The sequence below is a fragment of the Ranitomeya imitator genome, chromosome 4 (assembly GCF_032444005.1).
Source record: "Ranitomeya imitator isolate aRanImi1 chromosome 4, aRanImi1.pri, whole genome shotgun sequence".
Taxonomy (NCBI): Eukaryota; Metazoa; Chordata; class Amphibia; order Anura; family Dendrobatidae; genus Ranitomeya; species Ranitomeya imitator.
In genome coordinates this window covers 280,531,237-280,554,887 of record NC_091285.1, presented here as the reverse complement: position 1 = coordinate 280,554,887, position 23,651 = coordinate 280,531,237, and the positions used below count along the sequence as shown (strand labels likewise).

The 23,651-nt window shown below is 43.2% G+C and overlaps 1 protein-coding gene across 1 annotated transcript in view; it reads left to right on the top strand.

Moving 5' to 3' along the window:
* Positions 1-16,566, top strand: part of WIF1 (WNT inhibitory factor 1) — a 247,515-nt gene extending 230,949 nt beyond the window's left edge. Inside the window, exons 8-10 of the mRNA XM_069764683.1 lie at positions 11,814-11,909; positions 12,147-12,242; positions 16,163-16,566. Of these exons, the coding sequence (XP_069620784.1) occupies positions 11,814-11,909; positions 12,147-12,242; positions 16,163-16,284 (314 nt within the window). The 3' untranslated portion in view covers positions 16,285-16,566. The remainder of the gene's footprint in view (positions 1-11,813; positions 11,910-12,146; positions 12,243-16,162) is intronic.
* The last annotated feature ends 7,085 nt before the right edge of the window (positions 16,567-23,651 follow it).

The following is a 23,651-nucleotide window of genomic DNA, read 5'->3' as shown; positions in this document are numbered from 1 at the left end:
CAAAGCCAGGACTTATCTTTGTAGAAAAACACAGCAAACTGGAGAGACCAGCAGGGAAGTGAATCCTTCAAGAACAATGGACAACTGGCACTGACTAAAGGATCCAGCAAAGCTATATACCCCAGTCAGTTTTGCAATTAGTAGATACACCTGTCCACTCCTGCAGTCCAGGCACAACTGCATTACCCTCTACAACCACCGGAGGGAGTCCAAAAGCTGAATTAACAACACTCCTGCCTGTAAAAGCTGGGGAATTAAACAGCTGGTTGTTATGAACTGGTGGTTTAGGAGCAACATGGGACGAGCTCTGAAGGAGGTGGTACCTGTACTGACCGCAGTCCCTAAGCTCAACACAACACTAGAAGTAGCCGTGGGATGCTCCTGATGCTCCCTAGGCACCTCGTCACAGCCTGAGAATTAACTACCCCTAAAGATAGAAACAGGAAAACTATCTTGCCTCATAGAAAATCCCCAAAGGATAGATAGCCCCCCACAAGTAATGACTGTGAGTGGAGAGGGAAAAGACATACACAGAATGAAACCAGGATGTAGCACAGGAGGCCAGTCTAGCTAGATAGATAGGACAGGATAGAATACTGTGCGGTCAGTATTAAAAAACTACAAAAATCCACACAGAGTTTACAAAAATCTCCACACCTGACTAAAGGTGTGGAGGGTAAATCTGCTTCCCAAAGCTTCCAGCTAAACTGAATTAATCCATACTGACAAGCTGGACAAAACATAGAATGCACAGAACGAATAAGTCCACAACATGTGGACAGAAAAGAGCAAAGCAAGCACTTATCTTTGCTGAACTGGTCAGGATATCAGGGAAATCCAAGAGAGATGTGAATCCAACCAGGAACCATTGACAAGTGGCACTGGCTGAAGGAAGAGCCAGGCATAAATAGCCGAGCAGAAAGACAATCAGTGGAAGCAGCTGCAGACTGCTAAATCCAAGGAGCAGCCATTCCACTTAAAACCACCGGAGGGAGCCCAAGAGCAGAACTCACAAAAGTGCCACTTACAACCACCGGAGGGAGCCCAAGAGCGGAATTCACAACGGTACTCCCCCTTGAGGAGGGGTCACCGAACCCTCACCAGAGCCCCCAGGCCGATCAGGACGAGCCAAGTGAAAAGCTCGAACCAAATCGGCGGCATGGACATCGGAGGCAACAACCCAAGAATTATCCTCCTGGCCATAACCCTTCCACTTGACAAGATACTGAAGCCTCCGCCTCGAAAAACGAGAATCCAAAATTTTCTCAACCTCATATTCCCTCAAACTCTCCCTCAACCAACACCGGGGCAGGAGGATCAACCGAGGGAACAACGGGCACCACATATCTCCGCAACAAAGATCTATGGAAAACATTATGAATGGCAAAAGAGGCTGGAAGAGCCAAACGAAAAGACACCGGATTAATAATTTCAGAAACCTTATAAGGACCAATAAACCGAGGCTTAAACTTAGGGGAAGAAACCTTCATAGGAACATGACGAGAAGACAACCAAACCAAATCCCCCACACGAAGCCGGGGACCAACACACCGACGGCGTTTAGCAAAACATTGAGCCTTTTCCTGAGACAACGTCAAATTGTCCAAATCTGCTGCAGCCTGTCCACCACAGAATCCACACCAGGACAATCAGAAGGCTTAACCTGCCCCGAAGAAAAACGAGGATGAAAACCAAAATTACAAAAGAAAGGTGAAACCAAAGTAGCCAAACTAGCCCTATTATTAAGGGCAAACTCGGCCAACGGCAAGAAAGCCACCCAATCATCCTGATCAGCAGACACAAAGCATCTCAAATAGGTTTCCAAGGTCTGATTAGTTCGCTCAGTTTGGCCATTAGTCTGAGGATGAAACGCCGAAGAAAAAGACAAATCAATGCCCATCCTAGCACAAAAGGCCCGCCAAAACCTAGAGACAAACTGAGAAACTCTGTCAGACACAATATTCTCCGGAATGCCATGCAAACGAACCACATGCTGAAAAAACAATGGAACCAAATCAGAGGAGGAAGGCAACTTAGGCAAAGGTACCAGATGGACCATTTTAGAGAACCGGTCACAAACAACCCAGATAACAGACATCTTCTGGGAAACGGGAAGATCCGAAATAAAATCCATGGAAATATGCGTCCAGGGCCTCTCAGGGACCGGCAAAGGCAAAAGCAACCCACTAGCGCGGGAACAGCAAGGCTTGGCCCGGGCGCAAGTCCCACAGGACTGCACAAAAGCACGCACATCGCGCGACAAGGAAGGCCACCAAAAGGACCTAGCAACCAAATCTCTGGTACCAAAAATCCCAGGATGACCAGCCAACACTGAACAATGAACCTCAGAAATTACCTTACTTGTCCATCTATCAGGAACAAACAGCTTCCCCACAGGACAGCGGTCAGGCTTATCAGCCTGAAATTCCCGAAGCACCCGCCGCAAATCAGGGGAGATGGCAGAAAGAATGCCAACCGGCTCAAGGACTCCAGGAGAATCAGGCAAAAAACTCCTAGAGAGGGCATCAGCCTTAACATTCTTAGATCCCAGAAGATATGAGACCACAAAATCAAAACGGGAGAAAAACAGGGACCATCGAGCCTGTCTAGGATTTAGCCGCTTGGCCGACTCGAGGTAAATCAGATTCTTATGATCGGTCAGGACCACAACACGGTGTTTAGCTCCCTCAAGCCAATGTCGCCACTCCTCAAACGCCCACTTCATAGCCAAGAACTCCCGATTGCCGACATCATAATTGCGTTCCGCAGGCGAAAACTTTCTGGAAAAAAAAGCACACGGTTTCATCAAAGAACCATCAGAATCCCTCTGAGACAAAACGGCCCCTGCCCCAATCTCAGAAGCATCAACCTCAACCTGAAAAGGAAGAGAAACATCCGGCTGACGCAACACAGGGGCAGAAGTAAATCGGCGTTTAAGCTCCCGAAAGGCCTCAACAGCCGCAGAGGACCAATTCGTCACATCAGTGCCTTTCTTCGTCAAATCAGTCAGGGGCTTAACCACACTGGAAAAGTTGGCAATGAAACGGCGATAGAAATTAGCAAAGCCCAAAACTTTTTGAAGGCTCTTCACAGATGTGGGTTGAATCCAGTCATGAATAGCTTGGACCTTAACAGGATCCATTTCCATAGACGAGGGAGAAAAAATAAAACCCAAAAAAGAGACCTTCTGAACTCTGAATAGGCACTTAGACCCCTTCACAAATAAAGCATTATCACGAAGGATCTGGAACACCATCCTGACCTGCTTCACATGAGACTCCCAATCATCGGAAAAAATCAAAATATCATCCAAATATACAACCATGAATTTATCAAGATAATTGCGGAAAATATCATGCATGAAAGATTGGAACACAGATGGAGCATTAGAGAGCCTGAATGGCATCACGAGGTATTCAAAATGGCCTTCGGGCGTATTAAATGCAGTTTTCCATTCGTCACCCTGTTTAATACGAACAAGATTATATGCCCCTCGAAGGTCAATCTTAGTAAACCAACTAGCCCCCTTAATCTGAGCAAACAAATCAGAAAGCAAAGGCAAGGGGTATTGGAATTTGACCGTGATCTTATTAAGAAGATGATAATCTATACAGGGTCTCAAGGAGCCATCCTTCTTAGCAACAAAAAAGAAACCCGCTCCCAATGGTGACGAAAACGGCCGAATATGCCCCTTCTCCAAAGATTCCTTAACATAACTCCGCATGGCGGCATGCTCTGGCACAGACAGATTGAAAAGTCAGCCCTTAGGGAACTTATAACCTGGAATCAAGTTAATAGCACAATCACAGCCCCTATGTGGAGGAAGGGAACTGGACTTGGGCTCATCAAATACATCCTGGAAATCCGACAAAAACTCAGGGACCTCAGAAGAGGGGGAAGAGGAAATTGACATCAAAGGAACGTCACTATGTACCCCTTGACAACCCCAACTAGTCACAGACATAGTTTTCCAATCCAGCACCGGATTATGTTCCTGTAACCATGGAAAACCCAGTACAACAACATCATGCAGGTTATGCAACACCAGAAAACGGCAATCTTCCTGATGTGCTGGAGCCATGTACATGGTCATCTGCGTCCAGTACTGAGGTTTATCCTTGGCCAATGGTGTAGCATCAATGCCCCTCAAAGGAATAGGGCTCTGCAAAGGCTACAAGGAAAAACCACAGCGCCTGGCAAATTCTAAGTCCATTAAGTTCAGGGCAGCGCCTGAATCCACAAATGCCATGACAGAAAAGGACGATAATGAGCAAATCAGGGTCACAGATAAAAGAAATTTAGGCTGTACAGTACTGATGGTAACAGACCTAGCGACCCTCCTAGTACGCTTAGGGCAATCAGAAATAACATGAGCAGAATCACCACAGTAAAAACACAGCCTATTCTGACGTCTGAATTCCTGCCGTTCTGTTCTAGTCAAAATCCTATCACATTGCATAGGCTCAGGACTCTGCTCAGAGGATACTGCCATATGGTGCACAGCTTTGCGCTCGCGCAGACGCCGACCAATCTGAATGGCTAGAGACATAGATTCGCTCAAACCAGCAGGCGTAGGGAAGCCCACCAAAACATCTTAAAGGGCTTCAGAAAGACCTTTTCTGAAAATAGCAGCCAGAGCATCCTCATTCCATTTAGTGAGCACAGACCATTTCCTAAATTTCTGGCAGTATAATTCTGCCGCTTCCTGACCTTGACACAGGGCCAACAGGGTTTTTTCTGCATGATCCACAGAATTAGGTTCGTCATACAATAATCCGAGCGCTTGAAAAAATGCGTCTACATTCAGCAATGCCGGATCCCCTGATTCAAGGGAGAATGCCCAGTCTTGAGGGTCACCACGCAGCAAGGATATGATGATTTTAACTTGCTGAATGGGATCACCAGAAGAACGGGGTTTCAAAGCAAAATACAATTTGCAGTTATTTTTAAAGTTCAAAAACTTGGATCGGTCCCCAAAAAACAAATCAGGAGTAGGAATTTTAGGCTCCAAGGCCGGAGTCTGGACAACATAATCTTGGATACTCTGTACTCTTGCAGCAAGTTGATCCACATGAGAAAAAAAACCCTGAACATCCATGCCAGAGCATAAATCCTGAACCACCCAGAGATCAAGAAGAAAAAAAAGACAAAACAGAGCACAGAAAAAAAAAATGGCTCAGAATTTTTTTTTCCTTCTTTTGAGATGCATTTAATTCATTTTTGGCCACTTGTACTGTTATGAACTGGTGGTTTAGGAGCAACATGGGACGAGCTCTGAAGGAGGTGGTACCTGTACTGACCGCAGTCCCTAAGCTCAACACTAGAAGTAGCCGTGGGATGCTCCTGATGCTCCCTAGGCACCTCGTCACAGCCTGAAAATTAACTACCCCTAAAGATAGAAACAGGAAAACTATCTTGCCTCAGAGAAAATCCCCAAAGGATAGATAGCCCCCCACAAGTAATGACTGTGAGTGGAGAGGGAAAAGGCATACACGGAATGAAACCAGGATGTAGCACAGGAGGCCAGTCTAGCTAGATAGATAGGACAGGATAGAATACTGTGCGGTCAGTATTAAAAAACTACCAAAATCCACACAGAGTTTACAAAAATCTCCACACCTGACTAAAGGTGTGGAGGGTAAATCTGCTTCCCAGAGCTTCCAGTTAAACTGAATTAATCCATACTGACAAGCTGGACAAAACATAGAATGCACAGAACGAATAAATCCACAACATGTGGACAGAAAAGAGCAAAGCAAGGACTTATCTTTGCTGAACTGGTCAGGATATCAGGGAAATCCAAGAGAGATGTGAATCCAACCAGGAACCATTGACAAGTGGCACTGGCTGAAGGAAGAGCCAGGCATAAATAGCCGGGCAGAAAGACAATCAGTGGAAGCAGCTGCAGACTGCTAAATCCAAGGAGCAGCCATTCCACTTAAAACCACCGGAGGGAGCCCAAGAGCAGAACTCACAAAAGTGCCACTTACAACCACCGGAGGGAGTCCAAGAGCGGAATTCACAACAGCTGGTATAGCCTCATATTAACCCTAGCGTGTGAATTTTTCTGAGTATTTTCTCATGCTAGAGTTCATATGAGGTTATGCCAGCAGGAGGCGCAGCACCGCAAGTCTAGATAGCTACATTCCCCTGCATTCCATTCATTACCCAGTTTTTACAGGCAGGGGCAACAGCTGCATTAGCAGGCTCCTGCTTGTAAAATTATTTAACCCCTTCAGATGGATTTACATCGTGGGACATGAGTGTAACAGCGGAAAGGTATAGGATATTGTTGTTTTTTATTTTAACTTTGTTTCAGGTGACAAGGGTCTTCAATTGGATTGAGCGTATAATAAACTATTACAACACCCTGTGTCTTTATTTCATTAAAATACTTTTTTCCTAATGTGTGTGTGTTTTATTAACCATTTACTAGTATTGAATTAATAATGGATAGGTGTCTTATTGACACCTCTCCATTATTAACCTGGCTTAATGTCACCTTACGGTATCCCACCGCTACTCGGGAGTGGGAAGTTAATGGTTAAGTGCCGGAATAGGTGCATCTTACAGATGTGCATTTTCTGGGGTGGCTGGGGGCAGATGTTTTTAGCCGCGGGGGGCAATATCCATGGTCCCTCTCTAGGCTATTAATATCTGCCCTCAGTCACTGGCTTTACCACTCTGGTGGAGAAAATTGCGCGTGAGCCCACGCCAATTTTTTCCGTGATTTAACCCTTTATTTTAACAGCTAGAACAACCAGATTTTACACAAAGACACTTCTTACATTAGTAGTCAGGAATATGCAAAAAAAATAAGGGATATGAAATGGTTTACTGTATGTAAACCATGTCTCATATCATGTCTGGTTTGGGAAGGAGATAGCAAAAGTCGGCAATTGAATTACCGGCTTTTCTGCTATCTATCTCTGTATTAAATATAAATATATATATATATATATATATATATAGGTGTTTCAGTGACATATATATATATATATATATATATGTATATATACCTATTCTATGTATATATCTAGTCTATCTTTTCTATTCTAATCTGTCAGTGTGATTTTACTGTACACAGCACTGATTTGCCTGTTGTGAATTCTGTGGCAGAGTTCACTCCTGTGGTCACAAGTGGTACTTCGGCTGATTCTCTCTGGGATCTTCCGTTTGTGGAGGAAATTGGTACTGCAGCTTCTGAGTTTCCTCCCTCAGGTGATCTGGTGAGCTCGTTAGCTTCTTCTCTACTTAACTTCACCTGATGCTTTGATCTATGCTTCCTGTCAATGTTTCAGTGTGGGACTTGTTTTTTCCCTGGATCATTCCTGTGGCCTGCTGCTCTGCAAAGCTAAGTTTTGCTTATGTTATTTTGTTGCTATTTTTCTGTCCAGCTTGCTTTATTGGTTTTTCTCGCCTGCTGGAAGCTCTGAGACGCAGAGGGACCACCTCCGTACTGTTAGTCGGTGCGGAGGGTCTTTTTGTCCCCTCTGCATGGTTTTTTTATAGGTTTTTGTGCTGACCGCAAAGTTATCTTCCCTATCCTCGTTCTGTTCAGCTAGTCGGGCCTCACTTTGCTAAATCTGTTTCATCTCTATGTTTGTGTTTTCATCTTACTCACAGTCATTATATGTGGGGGGCTGCCTTTTCCTTTGGGGAATTTCTCTGAGGCAAGGTAGGCTTATTTTTCTATCTTCAGGATTAGCTAGTTTCTCAGGCTGTGACGAGGCGCCTAGGTTCTGGTCAGGAGTGCTCCACGGCTACCTTCAGTGTGGTTTGATAGGCTTAGGGATTGCGGTCTGCAGAGTTCCCACGTCTCAGAGCTCGTTCTATTATTTTGGGTTATTGTCAGTTCACTGTATGGGCTCTGACCTCCATGTCCATTGTGATTCTGAATTGCCTTTCATAACATTTGCCGGCTTTTCAAAGGACACCGGTGCGTAAAAATTGGACAGCAATACAGATGTCATACGGATGTTGCAATAAAAAAAAAAATCGCATGACACTCACATGACACTCGCATAACAATCGCATGATTTACCTCCGTTTTTTCTGTCCGTAAATCGGACCGTTTTTTTTTCTCTCAAGTGGAAAAGAGCCCTAAGGGTGGAGTGATCATAATGACACCATGGGGGTGTCACAGAATGTTATACTACTGGACAGTAGAAAAAACATAATTACATTTTTAAGTCAAACATTTTGTTTTAGCCCCAGATTATTTTTCATTTTCCCAAGGGGAAATGGGTAAAAATGGCATTAAAATTTGTCACACAAACTCTGCTGAACTTGGAAATACCCCATATGTGGCTGTACAGTACTTCTCAGACACATGGCAAGACTCGGGAAAGACAGAGCGTTATTTGCCTCCTAGAGCGCATATTTTCCTAGAATAGTTCGTAGACTCCATATACAGAGCCCCTAAATGCTAGAAGAGCATTCTACAATCAGGCAGCAGAGTTACTCTGGATTCTGTCTAGCCTCTGTTCAGCAGTGTCATTTTAGGAGGTGCACAAAACTGTGGCCGACCTCACTTTTATGCATGCACAAAAAGACAGACTCCACCAGATCATTGGCCAGACAACGTTCAAAGTGACTCCATTCTCTTCATTATAGGGAATCTGTTGTGAATTCCGCTCTTGGGCTCCCTCCGGTGGTTGCAAGTGGCACTTTTGTGAGCTCTGCTCTTGGGCTCCCTCTTGTGGTTTCAAGTGGTATGGCTGCTCCTTGGAGTTAGCTGTCATCAGCTGCCTCCACTTATCATCTCTTCTTCTTGGCTATTTAGGCCTGGCTCTTTCCTTCAGCCAGTGCAACTTGTAAATGGTTCCTGGTTGGATTCACATCTCTTTGGATTTCCCTGTTATCCTGACCAGTTCAGCAAAGCTAAGTTTTTGATGCTCTTTTCTGTCCATAGATTGTGGACTTATCCATTCTGTGCTTTCTATGTTTGTCCAGCTTATCAGTATGAATTAATTCTGTCTTGCTGGAAGCTCTGGGAAGCAGATTTACCCTCCACACCTTTAGTCAGGTGTGGAGATTTTTTGTAAACTCTGCGTGGATTTTTTGTAGTGTTTTATACTGACCGCACAGTATTCCATCCTGTTCTATCTATTTAGCTAGACTGGCCTCCTGTGCTCATCCTGGTTTCATTCTGTGTATGTCTTTTCCCTCTCCACTCACAGTCATTATTTGTGGGGGGCTAATCTATCCTTTGGGGATTTTCTCTGAGGCAAGATAGCTTTCCTGCTTCTATCTTTAGGGGTAGTTAGCTCTTAGGCTGTGACGAGATGCCTAGGGAGAGTTAGGAGCATTCCACGGCTACTTCTAGTGTTGTGTTGAGCTTAGGGACTGCGGTCAGTACAGTTACCACTTCCTTCAGAGCTCGTTCCATGTTGCTCCTAGACCACCATATCATAACAGGAATCTTCCGCTAGGGGTTCTTTCTGAATCACGTTCGGGAATAGGGCAAAAATTCAGAAGTGGTGACATGTTTCTATTATACTTATCCTCGGACTGTCCCACTCCTGGTTTTGGCTTATAAATACTGAGGTAAAATACTGATCACATACTAATAGTGTGACCGTAGCCTAAGAGTCACTCTCCTATCCCCCCCTTTTCTTGATCTCTGCACTGCAACAACCTTAAAGGTACCGTCACACTAAGCGACGCTGCAGCGATACCGACAACGATGTCGATCGCTGCAGCGTCGCTGTTTGGTCGCTGGTTACCAGCGTAAATGTTAAAAAAACAAACACTACATAATTACCTTCAGCTATCTGTCCTCCGGCGCTCTGCTTTCCTCTGCACTGTCAGCGCCGGTCAGCCGGAAAGCAGAGCGGTGACGTCACCGCTGTGCTTTCCGGCTGGCTGGCGCTGACACAGGATGCAGGAGGAGTGCAGAGAAGCACAGTGCCTGGGACAGACAGCTGAAGGTAAGTATGTAGTGTTTGTTTTTTTAACATTTACGCTGGTAACCAGGGTAAACATCGGGTTACTAAGCGCGGCCCTGCGCTTAGTAACCCGATGTTTACCCTGGTTACCAGTGAAGACATCGCTGGATCGGTGTCACACACGCCGATCCAGCGATGTCAGCGGGAAGTCCAGCTACAAAATAAAGTTCTGGACTTTCCTCAGCGACCAACGATTTCCCAGCAGGGGCCTGATCGTTGGTCGCTGTCACTCATAACAATTTCCTTAACTATATCGTTGCTACGTCACAAAAAGCAACGATATCGTTAACGATATCGTTATGTGTGACGGTACCCTTACTCCTCACACATTAATTGGTGAAATCCCAGAACTCTACCACTATAAACCAGCTCTGGGCCACCATCATAATTAACTCTTCAAGTTCCCCATGCATTTGTTAGCTACTTTTAGCAATAGTTCACAGATGATTTCACTGCCTGTACTAGTTTTTTGTCTTATAACATATAGCGGGGCATACATATAAAGAAGGAATGTACATGCATTTATGTCATATTTTCATTAAATGGCAAGTTCACTTTAATAATGGTTAGTAATAGACTAAAATACTATAGTAATATGTAATAATAGACTATCAAGTTAAAGACAGAGGAAACGTTAAATAAGTTGAAAATTCCACCATTCCTTATATAAACAGTAGTAGATGATTGATGTTCAGGTGCTTCTCATAAAATTAGAATATCATCAAAAAGTTAATTTATTTCAGTTCTTCAATACAAAAAGTGAAACTCATATATTATATTGAGTCATTAGAGAGTGGTCTATTTCAAGTGTTTATTTCTGTTTATGTTGATGATTATGGTGTACAGCCAATGAAAACCCAAAAGTCATTATCTCAGTAAATTAAAATACTTTGTAACATCAGCTTGAAAAGTGATTTTAAAATCCAAAATGTTGGCCAACTGAAATGTATGTTCAGTAAATGCACTAAATACTTGGTCGGGGTTCCTTTTGCATCAACTACTGCATCAATGCAGCGTGCCATGCCGGCGATCAGCCTGTGGTACTGCTGAGGTGTTATGGAAGTCCAGGTTCCTTTGTTAGCAGCCTTCAGCTCGTCTGCATTGTGGGGTCTGGTGTCTCTCATCTTCCTCTTGACAGTACCCCATAGATTCTCTATGAGGTTAAGGTCAGGAAAGTTTGCTGGCTAATCAAGCACAGTGATACTGTTCTTTTTAAACCAGGTATTAGTACTTTTGGCAGTGTGGACAGGTGCCAAGTCCTGCTGGAGAATGAAATTTCCATCTCCAAAAAGCTTGTTGGCAGAGGGAAGCATGAAGTGCTCTAAAATTTCCTGGTAGACGGCTGCGCTGACTTTGGTCTTGATAAAATACAGTGGACCTACACCAATGAAAACCCAAAAGTCATTATCTCAGTAACTTAGAATTTGATATTTTGATGTTAGCAAATGGGTTTGTCTGTTATGTAAGGTCTCAAGCAAGGGAATCCTAAGATGTCATTCAGTGGTGCAGCATCAAGTAAGCAATATATGGAGAGGTGTGGTGTTGAGAAAATGTTAGTCAGTAGGGTAGGGGGACATGCCACTTACACATAAGCATACTGTCTATTATCCCTGCTGTTATTATTATTACTATTGCATATAGATTTACCAGCACTTCCTCACTGTGGTCCTCAAGTGTTAAGGTGGCTTGGGATCTGAGCCCACTCCAGCTGCGGCAAATGCCAGCTGTGTTGCACATGTGTCTATAACAGCAGCGACCAGAGATTACACTGATCTCTGCTGTTTAACCATTCAGGTCAATCTTTGATAGTGGCATTTAAATATGAATCAAGTTTCATGAATGACTTTGTGGGTTTATTTTAAGGTAAATGCCAACAGCCATGCCGAAATGGAGGAAAATGTAGTGGCAAGAACAAGTGCAAATGTTCCAAGGGCTACCAAGGAGATCTGTGCTCAAAACGTAAGTCATAAATTTTAATCATGGATTTTATTCACAATATAATCACTAAAACATAACTGGTTGTATAATCATGCAATTACTGTTTACCGTAATTATATTCACTTGTTATACATTTATTGAATATTTTCATATGTGTTTTCATCTAATAACTGTCCATAGCAGTAATTCTGGTAAAATAGACAGTGGTATTATGTAGAGTAGCATAGCTAGCATTTACATTGCTTTGTTTTTATGCAGCTGTCTGTGAACCCTCATGTGGCTCACATGGAACCTGCATTGAACCCAACAAATGCCAATGCAAGGAAGGCTGGAATGGTAGATACTGTAACAAAAGTAAGTACCGTAACAGCCAGTATTCTATTTACTCCCTGGACTGATGGGTATTGCTAGTTATTAACCATGTTCCAGTAGGATCTGTTCTCAAGTGCTTCACTGGATCTGTTTTTTGCTTAGGAACATGGTTGACAGTGAGTTTTCCGACAATAAGTTGTTTAGAAGGATCACTATCACTACCACATGTGTTTCACGTTATTTAAAACTACCTAATCCATTTGGGTCATACAGTAAAAAAAAGACAATATCAAAACAATGCCTGTTTATGCCGAAACCTCATGCAGTCAATGGCATTTTTTTTGCATCCAAAAATTGATAAAGTGGCTTAATACTTAAGTCCCACACCTGACTATAGTTCATACAAAACAGAAAACGACACAACAGTTTGTTTTTCTTCATAATTTATCCAAAAATATTTCATCCAGTATGTATATACAAGGAATAAATTAATTTTGCAGTATATTCACCACTATGAACAAATCATCCATACTGCAGTATGGGCTTGAGCAAGCTCACGATTTGCAGACAGATCCAGGGTGGAGGAGGAGGAGGAGGCTGAGAGACAAGTCCTCCACCAGCAGCCATCTTATGGAGAGAATGTCAGTCAGTTTGTGAGATGAGGAAAGCTGCTCTAATAAGAGAAAGTAGCCGACCATTTTAAGAGTCTCCAGATAGCAATATCAGTTTAACTGCCGCAAGACAATACATTGTTGAACAGCCGCGAGACATGCAGCCGCGGGTTCTCGAACATATTATTTGAACGCGCCCAAGACACTCGGTTAGCACCTGAGCATGCTGGGATAACACCTTATCTGATCATGTTCGCTCAACACTATTAACCATCCTTTGCTTTTTTGCATAAAAAAGTTGGCCATTTCAGAGCACGCTTGATTTACTATGCAACTTTTTATGCCTCTCCAAATTATTTTTATGGGACTTGGTGAGCCGGAGTGGGGCCAACAATAGGAGCAACAGTGACCCCCCAAAAATGACCATAATTTACACAAGAAATTGAGTGATAGTGGAAATATACACCAGCTCATAAATGGGTATATTGTGGTGCGTGCACAGCTCAGGATGTACCAAATGTATTAAGCGCTATTCTTTTACCAAATTTGACGCATCTTACTTCAGTGTGCTCCGGGTTAAGACTAATATATGAAATTCCAGCCTTAGTAAATTTCCCCCTTCGAGTCATGTTCCACCACAGAGTTAGATCCAAAAACTTAAGAGGGGAGCAAGAAAACCACCTCTTTGAGAAAGATTTTCCTGCTTCCATCTAAAGTGATCCAATCCCATTTTGGCACCAAACAGACAGACCTCACACATACCGCAAATAAAGCCACGTGAATGTAGCCTCAGACTGTATTCGTGTCATGTTTTTTATTTTGATTTCGGCAAAACAAAGCCATCAAGTCATGGCAGGTCCCTGCAGTCAAATGACTTATTCCATAATATAGACAATTAAACAGCCACATGCTTAGCGAGGGTGAACTTTATAAAAGCCTTCTTCTACCACGTAGATCTGTCATAAACACCCCAGACCGTGAATTGCCATTTCCCAGTGTTAGGAAAAATAACATTGAGTTAGGGTTCTTTTTACCTCCATAAGAGGGGCCAGACCACCACAGAAGTTTAGACTGGCTGGGAAGTTTTGGCTTCCTTCCAATGCAAGCTTTTAATCAGATATGCTGGCAGATAATGATAGGTACTATTATGGAGAGTGACAGGACTTAAAACAAGCTGGTGCTTATGTATTCATGCCCTGTGCAGAACTGTTTACCAAATCTGTAAGTATGCTGAGCAAACAGTGACATCGCGAAAGAGTCATAACATAGACGGAGCAATAGCATAACAAGGGGGCTACTTTAAAAGAGCCAGAAATGGAACTTTGCTGGGGAAAAAAAGCTTGAGTTCCAGTGCTGGCAGAGCCTTCTGTTCATATAAACCAGAAAATCATTAAATAAAGGACTGTGTATTAATGCAAAGCCCGAAAGCCAGCGCTATGTCTACATTTTCCGATTAATTTTACATCAGAAATTCTAAAGTGTACGTTACCTTCTGGTAGTAACAGGGAAAATAAATACTTTTTATCAATCATCCTAGACGTCCATATTCCACAGACCTTTGTATTGTACTCAAAATAAATACATTTTACCATCGATAAGGCACGGAAAATATTTCAGACACCTTTCTAATGTTCCTGATTAAGTCTAGTTGCTAAACATATTATTGATAGCATAGCCAACATCCGTAATAAAAGCTATTCAATCAGTGGGCCATAGTAGTATAGAACAAGTCCTTGAAGGACTACTGCCTAGTTTCTACTATTACACCACAGATCAGTAACTGGGGCCATTTTGATGAGTTCCTGACCAGGCAGAATTTGGGGGTTTTAGCATACTTGCACTTTTAATGGCACAAAGAAAAAAAATCTCATTCAGATATTTAAATAAAAAATGAAAGAGAAATTTTTTTTTTACGACTACAAAAGACCGCTAAAAATAATTCTAAATTGTGTTCTAATTTCCTTATAAATAATTTTTAGATACTGAACATATATTTTTTTATTATGAACCAGTACCAGTGAGTCTGAATTTTTTGTTTGTTTTAGTTTTGTATTTTTTTTAAATCTTTTATTTTATTTTACAGACTTCTTAAAAGACCTTTGTGTGGCATTTTAACATACTGTATTAATAGGATCTTCTTATTGCTGATTTCCTTAGTAATTGGGGATTGAATATCATCTCTAATCACAGGGGAAATTCAGCCTCCTGGCTGAAAGCAGCAATGGCTGGGTTTCCTAGGACCCAGCTGCTCCTGCTCTTTTCTCCCTACATGCAGCTAAGAAATATCAAAAATGGAAGGTTTGTGGTCTATTATATATCAACACTGACAGCTGATGAAAAAATGTTGAGTGCGCGTTTGCAAGTATTACCAACTTCTTCTTCAGTAACAAAAGCTATACGTTTTTTGTATCCTGAAGAAGTGGCTTACACTTGGGTTACACTCAGGTGTCCTAGTCCAACTATGACCCCATCGCTGAGTGGCAGCTTTCTGTCAAATTACATACATTGTACACAGAATGCTGCTAATCAGTGGTGTGATTAGAGTTATACATAGGGAGCTCTGCTAGACCTGCAGCATTGAAAATGGTGATTCTATTATAGCTACAGACGAGCGAGCCTGAACTTAAAACGTTGGGATTCACACTGGACAGTTAGTGTCTGGTGGTAAACTCCGAAGATGGAAGTCCGTTTTAATGTTCGGAGCTCTAGGGGAAGTCCGGGGATGAGAGAGTGTGATTTTCCAGATCTAACGTGTGGGTCTCCATTGTTTTCTATGGGGTTCGGGTTCTCGTTCAAGTTCAGGTACAGCTGAACTTCGGACTAAAGTTTGGGTTGTGTACCAGAATCCGAACTTCCAAGGGTCCGCTCATCACCATTATTACTGTTGCACCCAATAAGCTAATTGAAACATTGCTGGAATCAGGGTCTCTACCTCATGCTGCTGTCAGATTACATTTTGAGGCTGAAAAACTTTCCTGGTCATGTTCTATTATGTCACATCAGGGTTTATTATAAGAAAGCACCGAAACAAGACACGCATTTTCAAAATGACTTAGGACAAGTTTTCAGTTTCAGGACAAGCTTTCAGTTGCATCAAGTTTTTTTTAATGGAAATGATAAATGTCCCTATTTGCTGACAACCAGCAGAGTTATTGAAAAATGTGAGAGACTTAAACACAAGTACAGTGTATTAGAAATTTTTAGACCTTTTAATATACATCCATGAATCTATATTTATGTGATCAAGTCCCATTATTATGTATATAAAATTATTTTCACAAAACTCAATAAGAAAATATAAAAAGGGGAATAATTCTAATTTATATTCTGTTGAACTCATATTTTTTTCAGGGTATGGAGCCAATGTTATGAATGCCATGAGGCCAACAGGCACCAAGAACAGGCAGCACACACCTTCACCTAAAAGGACTGAAGACAGGCATGTTCCTCCTGAGTCTAATTATATCTGGTGAATACCAGCACATCCGAAAACTTTTACAGTGCACAAAGCTCACAGCTTCCATTAACTTTCCTTGTGTTGGATGGTTTCATGTTCATCGCAGTTTACTGGTCTTAATTTCACTAGCTTCATCATTTTGAACCACTGAGATAACATTGACGTGTGATTGTTGTATGGGCTGTTAACTAACCAGCAGGTTTCTGTTTGTTCTATTGTCCCAGTGGTTCCTAATCTATGTAATATATGTCCACTCTTCAGTATTCTAGTAATAAAACCTAATTTTAAGGAGTAATAAGGCAGTAGTATTTTGTTTTACCCATTTGTATTACTTTTGTAATTCTCTATATGATCTTTTCATCCTCACACGTTTTCATACTCTAAATACTATTGGCAACTTAAAACAAGTAAAAGGATTTAAAGCTAAATTAAGGTATTTATAATTCATTTTAAAGGGTGGTCAAAATAGTTTTTGGTTTCTGCAATGTGTCATTTAATCAACTAGTATAGAAAATGCAGATTGTGTAAAGATATTCTTCATATCAATGAATGAATCTTACAATAGTCTATATGAAATAAAAATGTCACATAAATTGTATGCAAAAAAATTATGTCGTTAATGCTTAATGTGATTAACTGTTCCCAATAGGTTTTAAGTTCAAAAACCTATTTAAGCAGTGGTAACAAGGAGAAATTTTTTTTTTCTTTTAGTCATTATCTGGAACTGTTACACTCACTGTTCACTATCGAGTGCTAGGCTTGCTTTACACACATGCTGAAGAGCAAGTTGTCAATCAGTGTGATGGGGAGAGTGGTCACAGTGTAAGTAGTGATGAGTGTAACCATCTCGCTACACTGGTTGCCATCAAGATGGCTAGAGGGATGTAGATGAACATGAACCTGACACTGCGGGGAGCCAGCTGTCAATCAGCATGGTGTCAGCAATGACTCCCCATCGACAGAGCAGAACAGAAGAGAAGCTTCTGATCTATCTGCATGATGACACAAAAGAGCATAGTAGAACCAAAAACACTCAGTTTCAAAAAATCACAGTAATCCGCAAGTGCTAGTAAAAAGATATAAAAAAACAGGGTATTTGGTTGATACGTGTTTTGTAAAAAATGTATACTAAGCTGCTCCACCAAACGTCAAGATATACCCATATCAGAGCAATCCTAACTGATGTATCCAATCCCTATCTGATGTATTTAAAAACCTGATCATCTGTATATTACCTGTGTGAACAGGGTTCAGAGAGGAAAAGTCCATGTGGACATGTGTTGTGAATTCTGTGGCAGAGCTCCCTCCTGTGGTCACAAGTGGCACTTCGGCTGATTCTCTCTGTGAGCTTCCGTTAGTGTAGGAGAGTGGTACTGCGGCTTCTGAGTTTCCTTCCTCAGGTGATGTGGTGAAGTCGTTAGGTGCTGCTCTATTTAACTCCACCTAGTGCTTTGATCCTGGCCTCCAGTCAATGTTCTAGTATTGGACCTGTTTCCTCCTGGATCGTTCCTGTGGCCTGCTGCTCTGCATAGCTAAGTTCCTCTTTGCTATTTTGTTTGCTGTTTTTTCTGTCCAGCTTGTCTATTTGTTTTTTCTTGCTTGCTGGAAGCTCTGGGACGCAGAGGGTGTACCTCCGTGCCGTTAGTTCGGTACAGAGGGTCTTTTTGCCCCCTTTGCGTGGTTGTTTGTAGGGTTTTGTGTTGACCGCAAAGTTACCTTTCCTATCCTCGCTCTGTTTAGTAAGTCGGGCTTCACTTTGCTAAATCTATTTCATCTCTACGTTTGTCTGTTCTTCTTAACTCACAGTCATTATATGTGGGGGCTGCCTTTTCCTTTGGGGTATTTCTCTGAGGCAAGGTAGGCTTATTTTCTATCTTCAGGCTAGCTAGTTTCTCAGGCTGTGCCGAGTTGCATAGGGAGCGTTAGGCGCAATCCACGGCTGCCTCTAGTGTGGTTGGAGAGGATTAGGGATTGCAGTCAGCAGAGTTCCCACGTCTCAGAGCTCGTTCTATGTTTTTGGGTTATTGTCAGATCACTGTATGTGCTCTGACTTCTATGTCCATTGTGGTACTGAATTACCTCATCATAACAGTACTGGAGGCCAAAAGTACTAATGATTCTCAATAGAGGGAAAGAAGAAGTTCTGAGACCATTTTTTTTTTCTCTGCACTGTGTTTTGCCTTTTTTTTTTTTCCCTAGACATTTGGGTGGTTCAGTACACAGGTGTAGCGATGGACATTAAAGGTCTGTCTTCATGTGTGGATCAGCTCTCGGCAAGAGTACAAAAGATTCAAGACACTATTGATCAGAAATCTATGTTAGAACCAAGAATTCCTATTCCTGATTTGTTTTTTGGAGATAGAACTAAATTTCTGAGTTTCAAAATAATTGTAAACTATTTCTGGCCTTGAAACCTCGCTCCTCTGGTGACCCAGTTCAACAAGTTTTGATCATTATTTCTTTTTTACGTGGCGACCCTCAGGACTGGGCATTTTCTCTTGCGCCAGGAGATCCTGCATTAAGTAATATCGATGCGTTTTTCCTGGCGCTCGGATTGCTGTATGATGAACCTAATTCAGTGGATCAGGCAGAGAAGAATTTGCTGGCTCTGTGTCAGGCTCAGGATGATATAGAGGTATATTGTCAGAAATTTAGAAAGTGGTCCGTACTCACTCAATGGAATGAAGGTGCGCTCACAGCTATTTTCAGAAAGGGTCTCTCTGAAGCCCTTAAGGATGTCATGGTGGGATTTCCTATGCCTGCTGGTTTGAATAAGTCTATGTCTTTGGCTATTCAGATCGGTCGACGCTTGCGTGAGCGTAAATCTGTGCACCATTTGGCGGTATTACCTGAGCTTAAACCTGAGCCTATGCAGTGCGATAGGACTTTGACCAGAGTTGAACGGCAAGAACACAGACGTCTGAATGGGCTGTGTTTCTACTGTGGTGATTCCACTCATGCTATCTCTGATTGTCCTAAGCGCACTAAGCGGTTCGCTAGGTCTGCCACCATTGCTACGGTACAGTCAAAATTTCTTTTGTCCGTTACCTTGATCTGCTCTTTGTCATCCTATTCTGTCATGGCATTTGTGGATTCAGGCGCTGCCCTGAATTTGATGGACTTGGAGTATGCTAGGCGCTGTGGGTTTTTCTTGGAGCCTTTGCAGTATCCTATTCCATTGAGAGGAATTGATGCTACGCCTTTGGCCAAGAATAAGCCTCAGTACTGGACCCAGCTGACCATGTGCATGGCTCCTGCACATCAGGAGGTTATTCGCTTTCTGGTGTTGCATAATCTGCAGGATGTGGTCGTGTTGGGGTTGCCATGGCTACAAGTCCATAATCCAGTATTAGATTGGAAATCCATGTCTGTGTCCAGCTGGGGTTGTAAGGGGGTACATGGTGATGTCCCATTTCTGACTATTTCGTCATCCACCCCTTCTGAGGTTCCAGAGTTCTTGTCTGATTACCGGGATGTATTTGATGAGCCCAAGTCCGATACCCTACCTCCGCATAGGGATTGTGATTGGGCTATCGATTTGATTCCTGGTAGTAAATTCCCAAAAGGTCGACTGTTTAATTTGTCTGTGCCTGAGCACGCCGCTATGCGGAGTTATGTGAAGGAGTCCTTGGAGAAGGGGCATATTCGCCCATCATCGTCGCCATTAGGAGCAGGGTTCTTTTTTGTAGCCAAGAAGGATGGTTCGCTGAGACCTTGTATAGATTACCGCCTTCTAAATAAGATCACGGTTAAATTTCAGTACCCCTTGCCGTTGTTATCTGATTTGTTTGCTCGGATTAAGGGGGCCAGTTGGTTCACCAAGATAGATCTTCGTGGTGCGTATTAAGCGAGGCGATGAATGGAAAACTGCATTTAATACGCCCGAGGGCCATTTTGAGTATCTAGTAATGCCATTCGGACTTGCCAATGCTCCATCAGTGTTTCAGTCCTTTATGCATGACATCTTCCGAGAGTACCTGGATAAATTCCTGATTGTGTACTTGGATGACATTTTGATCTTCTCGGATGATTGGGAGTCTCATGTGAAGCAGGTCAGAATGGTGTTTCAAGTCCTGCGTGCTAATTCTTTGTTTGTGAAGGGATCAAAGTGTCTCTTTGGTGTTCAGAAGGTTTCATTTTTGGGGTTCATCTTTTCCCCTTCTACTATCGAGATGGACCCTGTTAAGGTCCATGCCATCCATGATTGGACTCAGCCGACATCTCTGAAAAGTCTGCAAAAGTTCCTGGGCTTTGCTAATTTTTATCGTCGCTTCATCTGCAATTTTTCTAGTATTGCTAAACCATTGACCGATTTGACCAAGAAGGGTGCTGATGTGGTCAATTGGTCTTCTGCTGCTGTGGAAGCTTTTCAAGAGTTGAAGCGTCGTTTTTCTTCTGCCCCTGTGTTGTGTCAACCAGATGTTTCGCTTCCATTCCAGGTCGAGGTTGATGCTTCTGAGATTGGAGCAGGGGCTGTTTTGTCGCAGAGAAGTTCTGATTGCTCGGTGATGAAACCATGCGCCTTCTTTTCCAGGAAGTTTTCGCCTGCTGAGCAAAATTATGATGTGGGCAATCGAGAGTTGCTGGCCATGAAGTGGGCATTCGAAGAGTGGCGTCATTGGCTTGAAGGAGCTAAGCATCGCGTGGTGGTCTTGACTGATCATAAGAACTTGACTTATCTCGAGTCTGCCAAGCGGTTGAATCCTAGACAGGCTCGTTGGTCGCTGTTTTTTGTCCGTTTTGACTTTGTGATTTCGTACCTTCCGGGCTCTAAAACTGTGAAGGCGGATGCTCTGTCTAGGAGTTTTGTACCCGACTCTCCGGGTTTATCTGAGCCGGCGGGTATCCTCAAAGAGGGAGTAATTGTGTCTGCCATCTCCCCTGATTTGCGGCGGGTGCTGCAAAAATTTCAGGCTAATAAACCTGATCGTTGCCCAGCGGAGAAACTGTTTGTCCCTGATAGGTGGACTAATAAAGTTATCTCTGAGGTTCATTGTTCGGTGTTGGCTGGTCATCGTGGAATCTTTGGTACCAGAGAGTTGGTGGCTAGATCCTTTTGGTGGCCATCTCTATCGCGGGATGTGCGTTCTTTTGTGCAGTCCTGTGGGATTTGTGCTCGGGCTAAGCCCTGCTGTTCTCGTGCCAGTGGGTTGCTTTTGCCCTTGCCGGTCCCGAAGAGGCCTTGGACACATATCTCTATGGATTTTATTTCAGATCTTCCCGTCTCTCAAAAGATGTCAGTCATTTGGGTGGTCTGTGATCGCTTCTCTAAGATGGTCCATTTGGTACCCTTGTCTAAATTGCCTTCCTCCTCTGATTTGGTGCCATTGTTCTTCCAGCATGTGGTTCGTTTACATGGCATTCCAGAGAATATCGTTTCTGACAGAGGTTCCCAGTTTGTTTCGAGGTTTTGGCGAGCCTTTTGTGGTAGGATGGGCATTGACTTGTCTTTTTCCTCGGCTTTCCATCCTCAGACTAATGGCCAGACCGAACGAACCAATCAGACCTTGGAAACATATCTGAGATGCTTTGTTTCTGCTGATCAGGATGACTGGGTGTCCTTTTTGCCTTTGGCTGAGTTCGCCCTTAATAATCGGGCCAGCTCGGCTACCTTGGTTTCGCCGTTTTTCTGCAACTCTGGGTTCCATCCTCGTTTCTCTTCAGGGCAGGTTGAGTCTTCGGACTGTCCTGGTGTGGATACTGTGGTGGACAGGTTGCAGCAGATTTGGACTCATGTAGTGGACAATTTGACCTTGTCCCAGGAGAAGGCTCAACGTTTCGCTAATCGCAGACGCTGTATGGGTCCCCGACTTCGTGTTGGGGATTTGGTTTGGTTATCTTCTCGTCATATTCCTATGAAGGTTTCCTCTCCTAAGTTTAAACCTCGTTTCATTGGTCCGTATAGGATTTCTGAGGTTCTTAATCCTGTGTCTTTTCGTCTGACCCTTCCAGATTCTTTTTCCATACATAACGTATTCCATAGGTCATTGTTGCGGAGATACGTGGCACCTATGGTTCCATCTGTTGATCCTCCTGCCCCGGTTTTGGTGGAGGGGGAGTTGGAGTATATTGTGGAGAAGATTTTGGATTCTCGTCTTTCAAGACGGAAACTCCAGTATCTGGTTAAGTGGAAGGGTTATGCTCAGGAAGACAATTCCTGGGTCTTTGCCTCTGATGTCCATGCTCCCGATCTTGTTCGTGCCTTTCATATGGCTCATCCTGGTCGTCCTGGGGGCTCTGGTGAGGGTTCGGTGACCCCTCCTCAAGTGGGGGGTACTGTTGTTAATTCTGTGGCAGAGCTCCCTCCTGTGGTCACAAGTGGTACTTCGGCTGATTCTCTCTGTGAGCTTCCGTTGATGGAGGAAAGTGGTACTGCGGCTTCTGAGTTTCCTTCCTCAGGTGATGTGGTGAAGTCGTTAGGTGCTGCTCTATTTAACTCCACCTAGTGCTTTGATCCTGGCCTCCAGTCAATGTTCTAGTATTGGACCTGTTTCCTCCTGGATCGTTCCTGTGGCCTGCTGCTCTGCATAGCTAAGTTCCGCTTTGCTATTTTGTTTGCTGTTTTTTTCTGTCCAGCTTGTCTATTTGTTTTTTCTTGCTTGCTGGAAGCTCTGGGACGCAGAGGGTGTACCTCCGTGCCGTTAGTTCGGTACGGAGGGTCTTTTTGCCCCCTTTGCGTGGTTGTTTGTAGGGTTTTGTGTTGACCGCAAAGTTACCTTTCCTATCCTCGCTCTGTTTAGTAAGTCGGGCCTCACTTTGCTAAATCTATTTCATCTCTACGTTTGTCTGTTCTTCTTAACTCACAGTCATTATATGTGGGGGGCTGCCTTTTCCTTTGGGGTATTTCTCTGAGGCAAGGTAGGCTTATTTTCTATCTTCAGGCTAGCTAGTTTCTCAGGCTGTGCCGAGTTGCATAGGGAGCGTTAGGCGCAATCCACGGCTGCCTCTAGTGTGGTTGGAGAGGATTAGGGATTGCGGTCAGCAGAGTTCCCACGTCTCAGAGCTCGTTCTATGTTTTTGAGTTATTGTCAGATCACTGTATGTGCTCTGACTTCTATGTCCATTGTGGTACTGAATTACCTCATCATAACAGACATGCTGAGTGGAACAGCTTTTGTGCAGATAGCCCAAGAGGAGTGGTTGGTAACTCCCCAGTCTTGAAGACACAAGAGAACAATTATGGAAACAGGAACACATGGGCTACTCGCACACTGAACAAGTCTGTAGGAACCTGTTCACACACCACCAAGAAACTTGAAAACACAAAAGAGCATAGTAGAACCAAAAACACTCAGTCTCAAAAAATCACAGTAATCCGCAAGTGCTAGTAAAAAGATATAAAAAACAGGGTATTTGGTTGATACGCGTTTTGCAAAAAATGTA